We start from the raw sequence: 8,647 nt of genomic DNA on the forward strand, positions 1-8,647 counted from the left end.
TAGGTCACATGGGGACCAGCCACTGCACAGGTGGACACACGGTGCTTTAACCTGCGCTGGGGGAAGGAGCCCTCGCTCTCAGGGAGGAGACCACAGCTCGATCGGGCCGGCCTCCCTGCTGGGCACAGCCTGAGCCACAGGACCAAGGCCAGAGAGGATTACCAAGGTTCACCTGGCCAGCTTCCAGCAGCCCCCGACGAGGCCACTACCCTCAGCTGAACAGCCTGGTCCATCACCAAGCCCCACCCTCTTCTGCCAGCCCTGCCCCCACAAGGCCCCGTCTCTCGCATGCAAGCCCCGCCCCCAAGACCCAGCTTGCCTACAGCACCACCCCACTGGTTCCACCCCATTTCCTGCAAGCCCCGTCCCCAAGGCCCAGCTCACCTGCATCCCCACCTACTAGGCTCCACTCCTCACCTGCAAAGAGCCACCCCTCACTAAGCTCCTCCCATCACTTGCACAGCCCCGCCCAACATAGCACGCCCTTCTAGAAACCCTAGACACACTAGGGTTTCTGCCGCCAAACCTGATGATTCGCTGAGTATGAGCACGAAGACTCAGTGCCCTGATCTGTTCAGTCAGGTTTTGCCATCAAATAGTTTGCTCTAAACTTCTGCAGAATCTTTCAGTTTTCTGAGCCATTTGGGTTTCAAAATTATAAAGAAGAAATTGTGGACCTATACTTACTTGGGTTTATATTAAAATGGATTCATTTGTTTTTTGTTTTGTTATTTGCTTAAACCTTTTCCATTTTTTTTTTTTAGCATAGTAACTAAAAATGACAACACTTCACATATTTGGCCAGCTGTTGGCTCTGTGCTATGCTTGATGTTGTAGCAAATGTAAACGACAAACAGCTTACTGTCTAGAAAGACTGACGCGGCTGTGACTGGAGGCACATGGTGGATGCCATGCGGAGGGCCAAGGACAAGGGCGGGAGGAGGAGTGGGAGCTGCTGCTGCTGGGGGGAGAGGGAAGAGCTGGAGAGGGTGGTGTGAGAAAGCAGCTGCCTCTGGGCAGGGCTCCAGAAAGGGAGCCAGACAAGTGACTAGGGGGTTCCAGGCAAGCTCCAGGCATGGGAGTCCTGACAACAGACTTAGTGCATTTGTGAAACCCTGCAAAGGTTGGGCAGACAGATACCTGAGTTTATAGTACTGGCTACTATTAATAAGGGGCTCACCCAGAGTGGTAGATTATTCTCCTTTATTTCTCAAATTCTATAGAAATGTACTTATTTTTGAGACTGGGACTCACCCTGTCACCCAGGCTGGAGTGCGGTGGTGTGATCTTGGCTCACTGCAGCCTCGAACTCCTGAGCTCAAGTGATCCTCTCACCTCAGTCTCCCAAGCAACTGGGACAAGGTGCCACCATGCCTGGCTCATTTTGTGTGTGTGTGTGTGTGTGTGTGTGTGTGTGTGTGTGTGTGTAGGGGTAGGTGTAGGTGGAAACTTTGTTGTCTAAGCTGGTCTCAAACTCCTGAGTTCAAGCAATCCTCTTGTCTTGTGTATTAGTTTAATGTCACACTGCTATGAAGAAATACCTAAGACTGGGTAATTTATAATGAATGAGCCAAAAAGTAAGGAAGTTTAATTGACTCACAATTCTGCATGGCTGGGGAAGCCTCAGGAAACTTACAATCATGGTGGAAGGCACCTCTTCACAGGGTGGAATGGAAGAGAATGACAAGTGAAGGGGGAAGCCCCTTATAAAACCATCAGATCTCGTGAGAACATACTCACTGTCATGAGAATAACATGGGGGAACCGCCCTCATGATTCAATTACCTCCTACCAGGTCCCTCCCACAACATGTGGGGATTATGGGAACTACAATTCAAGATGAGATTTGGGTGGGGACGAGGCCAAACCATATCACCTTGGCCTTCCAAAGTGCTGGGATTAAAGGTGTGAGCCACTGTGTCCAGCCATAGAAACTTACGATAAGTCATGTTTCTTGTTTGAGAAATAGCTACCATGAACGCTATTATTATTAAAGCTCTATATTATTAGCAGACATCTCACAGTATTTGCTGATTTTAAATGCATTGATCATCTGATACAAAGTACGGTAAGCTTGGAAACAAGTAGTTTAACAGCGGTAGATGATGCAGGTCGTAGTGGGCCGCTTTATGCATGACTGTTGGATGGCAGGCTCCCTAGATTGGGCTGAGGAGACCCAAGGTCTCACCTCTGCCAGTGACTTGCTGTGTGCGCTTGGCCAGGTGACTCATGGCACCTGGACGGAGGGAGTGGCAAGTGGCGTGGTCATCACAGGGACGTGGTATGTGATTGCGGGAGAGGGCTGGGCCGGCTGGCCTGACTGGAAGAGAAGACAGTTTCTTTCATACCAAAGAGTATGGACACTTACCAGGAGGCTTGCCTAAGGTAGGAGAAGATCTTCCACCCTGCCCCAGGAGTGGGGAGTCTTTCATCTTTTTGGGGGGCATTTCTATCCTCCCAGCCCCTCCAGCTGTTCTGGAAGCCCCAGCTTTGTGCTTACAGCTATCACCGAGAATCTATCCCAAACTAGGAGAAGCAAAGACTGATCCTGGACCCTCTCCCCGCTGTCACCGGAGAGCCCACTCCAGCATTGCCCCTCCTGCAGGCCCGTGCTTTGTGCTATAGGAGATTATATGCACAGAAACAGGAGGCACACAGCCGATGTTGGAAGGGGTGCTGTGTTACTGAGGTGCAGTACACAAAAGCAAGAGGCACTCAGCAGGCGTTGGAAAGGGTGCAGTGTTACTTAGGTGCAGCACAGTACCGTGGGAAGGGCAGACACCAGGGCGAATCCTGGCTCTGATTCGGGCAGCTTGTTTCATCACCCTGAGCCTCAGTTTTTTCATCTGTAAATGAGGATGAGAATACCTCCGTCACAGGATTCTATGTGACATGATTAGAAAATGCCTAGCCAAAAAAGAATAAAAAATTAAAAAATTAAAAAATGGAAAATACCTAGCCAGTAATAAGCACTCAAAAATATACATATATACACACACATTCTCATCTGCCTTCTTTAGGTCTTCCTTTCCTTGTTTGTAGGATAAGGGACTTGGACAGGATGGTTCTGTTCTCTCCAGCTCTGAAATACTGGCTTCCCGGCATCATCTAATTTCAGGCAGAAAAGCCAGTTTTCTCAGTGTGTCGAAGATCACCATTTCACAGGCTATTTTGTCTACGTTTAACTGCTCGTGTTTTTCTGGTTAACTCAGGTGACATGTGTTCCCGAGCTGTTCCTGACGGCCATGAAGCTCAGCCACGATGACAGAGGAGCCAGGTATTTACACCTGGCCAGAGAAGACACGAATAATCTGTTCAGGTATGTCGTGCATTGTAAGAACATGGTCTTGAATGTTTTATTTAAATCAAGGATGTCCAATCTTTTGGCTTCCCTGTGCCACAACTGTCTTAGACCACACACTAAATACACTAACACTAAGGACAGTTGATGAGCTAAAAATAAATAAATAGAGGACCTCAATGTTTTAAGAAAGTGTAGGGATTGTGTTGGGATGCATTCCAAGCCATCCTGAGCATGCGGACTGCAGGCTGTGGGTTAGACAAGCTTGGTTAAAAGCACTGACTGTATGTTACGTGGTTTAAATATCATCTCACTAGTATTTTTATTGACAGAGCATCTTGAAAAATAAGGAAAAGCTTACATGGACTTACAATCTCATCAAAATACAATGTTATAGTCTGAATCAATGATTTACATTAGAGTTGGGAGACCCTGTGTTGGAGGATGGTGGTGTCAGAATGATAATTTCTAGTAGCCTGAGGTGATGATGCATCTGGGAACTGTGTCCGCAGCACTAAGATGAACGTTTTGTATTCTAGTCATTTTCCTTCCCTAGCGTTCTGTTCCTCCCCATCCCTGGGCTTCTGTTCCTTATTCCTCCCCCTTCCCTGCCGTGCCGTTCCTTCTTGCCTAGCGTGCAGTTCGGCACCACTCCCATGGACAGTACCGGTGTTCCTCACATTCTTGAGCATACCATCCTTTGTGGGTCTCGGAAATATCCGTGCAGAGACCCTTTCTTCAAAATGTTGAACCGGTCCCTCTCCACGTTCATGAACGCCTTCACAGGTAAGACCAGCATCCTGAACGGAAAACCATGTTTGCGTTTGCCAGGCACACCCACTGGAATTCAGTTAGTTTCTGAGAAGAGATGACAGGAGTGGGCAATTAATGTTCTAGAAAAAATTTTACCTCTCTCTACTTGAAGGACGTTAGAAATTTCATTCTTCAGGAAAGCCACATGGTAGCGAGATTATAAAAACCAGCATTTGAATAAAAGGTACGTGAACTTTTCCCAGAAAGGTTCAAAACAATTTTCTCTTGGGGATATCATTACAATGCCAGGCCTCCAGAGTTACCACTAACATTGATGTTTGACTTTTAGTAAGACTGACGCTAGTGAATAGGGTGACGATGAACAGTGCACTCTGTGAAGGAGTGACATCGAAGAGCAAGTTAAATCCATGGTCTTACAAAATGAGGTCATCTTTGTAGACGTGTGAAAGTCTCTGGAGACACTTGAGAGAGTTTAGATGTTCGCTGAAGAAAGACCTGGTGCCCGTCCAGTGCAGATCCTGAGATGGGATGGGAAAGCCGGCACTCAGGGTGATGAGCTGGGACAGCTGCTGAGGTTGGGGGCCAGAGCATGGAGCCACTGCCCCATCTCAAGAATAGCTACAACTTACTATCCTAGGACAAAGGGGAAATGAGGCTTGAGATTCAATAATTTTAGTAGAAATCTGTTAAATTTTACAATTTCGCTTTTCCTTTGTACCCAGCTAGCGATTATACTCTGGATCCATTTTCCACACAAAATCCCAAGGACTTTCAGAATCTCCTCTCAGTGTATTTGGATGCCACCTTTTTCCCAGGTTTACGTGAGCTGGATTTCTGGTATGTCATGAATGATTAACTAGTTGATACAGACTTTAGTATTTGAGTCACTGTCAGCTTATAATTATTTGTCCTCAGGCAGGAAGGATGGCGGCTGGAACATGAGAACTCCAGCGACCCCCAGATGCCCTTGGTCTTTAAAGGAGTCATCTTTAATGAGATGAAGGCAGGGTTTGTAAGTTTTCTTTTTTATGTTGTGTTCAGCTTACCTTACCCATGTACCGTACCATGATATAGACACATCTGAAAGATGGTTGATTTTTCTTCAATATTCTCATTATAGGTGACATGTTCTTGGATTAGCTGGGGTCAGTGCTGTGAGTAGAAGCCAGGGGTTAGCAGGGCCAGGCTGCTGTTCTTCCCAGCAGGTCTCAGACCATGTCTGATGACCGCGGCATATGATCTGCAGTGAGACAAAAGCTATTTTCATACCACTATCAACACATTGTCTTTTTCACTCATTCTTGCCCAGGTACATGGTGTACTTTCTAGAGGCTGCGTGGTGAGGTGTGTGACACACAGCAAGCTGGATACAGAGCAGATGGGGGAGTCCAGCTTCACCTCTGAGCCAGACACTACAGAGATTTGCAAAAAAGGCAACACAGCATCACTCTAAGTAGTCGGTTTTTTACTTTGTTATGAGAAGTATTTTTCAAACATATTTATATTAACATGTAATGATGGCTTACCTTAATGCATAAGTATTTTTAATACTTTAATTTTTTAATCAACTTTAATTTAGAATATAGAAAAATTATATAAACACACACAGGTACCTACACAGGCAAAAAAAGCCCACTTAATCAAAAGCTGTTTGGGTCCTCGTTAAAACCCATTTGTACCTAGTGTTCCATTATTGGAATCCTAAGCTTGTGGGAGTTATTTATATCTTACAGCTCAAGGTCATTGCAAAGTCTGATTTTTACAAAAAAACTTGCAACCTCAGGAATAAATGGGTTAATTTTTCAGAGTGTAAAGGAATCTTGAAACCATTTAAAACAGAGTTCTTCCCCACCACATGTACTCAGTGGTCTCTGGGGGTGACCCACTGTGCATCCTGGAGCTTACGTGGGAGCAGCTTAAGCAATTTCATGCCATTCACAATCACCCAAGCAATGCTAGGTAATATTTTGTTGGAAATTTTGATGGTGGATTGTGAAAAGTTGACTTGTTTGTGTTCTTACATTTTCATGACATGGCTTCTCTCACATTTAGCAATGCTTAAGAAATATCTAAGTGTAGGTAAGATTCTTGGCCTAAGTTTGCCTATCTTACTTGGACATTGATTTTGGACATTTACAATGATAGTCCTCAGTGGGCTCAGCATGGTGGTTACAAACACGGTGTTTAGAGAACCCCAGAGAAGGGTCCTGGCCCCCAGCTTCTTGCCTCACTTCCAGCTTTGTTGCATGGAGAGTGGGGGTGCATGGATGGTGCCCACTCCAACATAGGGTGTGTGAAGCTTCGAGCCTGTCCTTGGCACGGAGAAGTGCTCTTCCGATAGTGGATGCAGTCACAGAACCTTAATCACATCCTCACTTTCTGATACATCGCTTGTTTCTTATGTCACTAATATAAGGTCATTATCATAACAATATAGTTATATGTATTATATAAAATACTAATAATTTCCATATAAATGCTAATGTAAAAACATATTTCCAAGATTATTTTACGTAAAAAGAATTATGAAAACTTTCAAGCATACAGAAAAGTAGACTAGGATAATGAGCCCCTAAACACTTATCACATAATAGATATCCTTTTCCTTGTGAACGTTTTGGAAGTAAATTATGAATGTCATCATTTACCCCTAAGTATTTGAATTTGTGACCCTAAAACATGAGGATTCTTTCTTACATGAGCTAATGCCATTTTCAGTTTTAATAGAATAAACCATACTTTCTTAAAACTGCCTATTTCTTATTCCATATTCAAATTTTCTAGTTGGCCTCAAAGTGTTTGTGGCACAGGGTCCCACAGATCACAGCTGCTCAGCCCGGGTCTCTCCCGGGCACCCTCTCGGACGGCAGAGGAGTGTGCAGGCCGGGTTTCCTCCGGGCGCTCTCACTTTCCAGGTGTCCTGGCTGCTCCTGTGTGGTGTTGGGTGCCATGTTCCTGTGTTTCCTGAGAACTGGAACTTAGATCCAAAGACTTAGTTTGAGTCAGGCTGCGCCTTTTGAAGCAGAGTCCCTCGTGGGGAGCTCTGCATAGATGGCCACATCCTACCTTCGTGTGAGGCCTGCTTGCCTCCACTGGGGGGTCTCACGCCAGCGGGGTGCATGCTGAGAGTCGGCCACTGTCTTGTGAAGATCTGCCTTCTCCCTTCAGCCACGGAGCAGCTGGTGCACTTGAGTTTCTGGTGTCCTGTGATAATGAGTTCCTCATCAACCTATTAATGGTTTTCATATTCATTGAGGATTATTGCCTGAATCATTTATTAGAGTTTGTGAAGTTTTCAAATTCTATAATTCTTCATTCGTTTGCTGGACTTCTTCAAAGAAGAGCTCCACATCAGCTGGGGCTGTCGGGTCATCTTGAAATATGGTTCTGTGGAAAAGGCAGGGGCGGCTGCTCTCCCTGGGAAGTCCAGTTTGAGGAGGAGTTAGGGTGGTGCAGGAACTACCTTTAATGATGACAGAAGAGGCTGTCTTTTTTTTTTTTTTTTTAAAAGACAGGGTCTGGTTCTGTCCCCAAGGCTGGAGTACAGTGGCATGGTCTTAGCTTACTACAGCCTCAGCCTCCTGAGCCACCTCAGCCTCCTGAGTAGCTGGGACTACAGGTGTGCACCGCCATGCCCAGCTAGTGCTTATATTTTTTTGTAGAGACAGAGTCTCACCATGGTGCCCAGGCTGGTCTCGATCTCCTGAGTTCAAACAATCTGCCCACCTTGACCTCCCAAAGTGCTAGGATTACAGGGGTAAGCCACTGCGCCCAACATGGAGAAGAGAGTTCTTTCTTTTCTTCTTCCCCCCCCCAGTCTTTTGTTTTGTTTTTTAGTACCCCTGTGACCTCACAGAAATATTTCTGTATATGTACATATTTGAGACTATGTGATCAGATGGAATTTCGTTTTATGCCCACATTTGCCCCAGCTGTTGGCCCGTTTTGGTCTCACTTCTTTGGTTTCTACGCCCCCACTCCCACCTCCCTAAAGCATGCACAGCCAGGCCCTCCCTGCTCCAGAGGCTCAACTGTCTGTTTCCCAGGGAGCTCTGATTTCTGTGGCTAGTGGGGAAGCGCCTTTGGAGAATAGCATCTGGACACTAGGGGTGGTGATTGCTTCTGGATTCTCTCAACCCCGAGAGTATAAAGTTTGTTTCTAAATTCTAGAATGAGACATTTCTGAAGGTTCTTTAAGATACCAGTTCCCCAAACCTTAACCATAGCTCAGGCAACATAGTAAAGAAAAAGATAAATTCTGTCATTGTAACCTTTTTCCTCTGATTGAATAAATGTATTATCTTTATTAACATGTATAACCTTGAACTTGTTGCCAAAAGTTGAGTTTTGTGAAATTGTCAGTTGGATTACTCTATTACTGTACTAGGGTTATAAAGTATTTTAACAAATACCTCATTTGGTTTTTGTCACATCTCTAGATGAAGTTTAAAATGAAAGATCCATGTTTGGCTAGGTGTGGTGGCTCATGCTTGCAAATCCAAGCACTTTGGGAGGCCAAGATGGGAGGATTGCTTGAGGCCAGGAGTTTGAGACCAGCATGGGTAACAGTGA

The 8,647-nt window shown here is 45.4% G+C and overlaps 1 protein-coding gene across 1 annotated transcript; it reads left to right on the forward strand.

Moving 5' to 3' along the window:
* Positions 1 to 2,307: 2,307 nt before the first annotated feature.
* LOC139361094 (presequence protease, mitochondrial-like) lies at positions 2,308 to 5,335 on the forward strand. The gene is made up of 5 exons (XM_071089568.1): positions 2,308 to 2,385; positions 3,213 to 3,319; positions 3,936 to 4,087; positions 4,798 to 4,912; positions 4,991 to 5,335. Exons 2-5 carry the CDS (start codon positions 3,246 to 3,248, stop codon positions 5,142 to 5,144), a joined length of 495 nt encoding a protein of 164 aa, XP_070945669.1. The 5' UTR covers positions 2,308 to 2,385; positions 3,213 to 3,245; the 3' UTR covers positions 5,145 to 5,335.
* The last annotated feature ends 3,312 nt before the right edge of the window (positions 5,336 to 8,647 follow it).

Source organism: Macaca nemestrina, assembly GCF_043159975.1.
Source record: "Macaca nemestrina isolate mMacNem1 chromosome 8 unlocalized genomic scaffold, mMacNem.hap1 SUPER_8_unloc_2, whole genome shotgun sequence".
Classification (NCBI taxonomy): domain Eukaryota; kingdom Metazoa; phylum Chordata; class Mammalia; order Primates; family Cercopithecidae; genus Macaca; species Macaca nemestrina.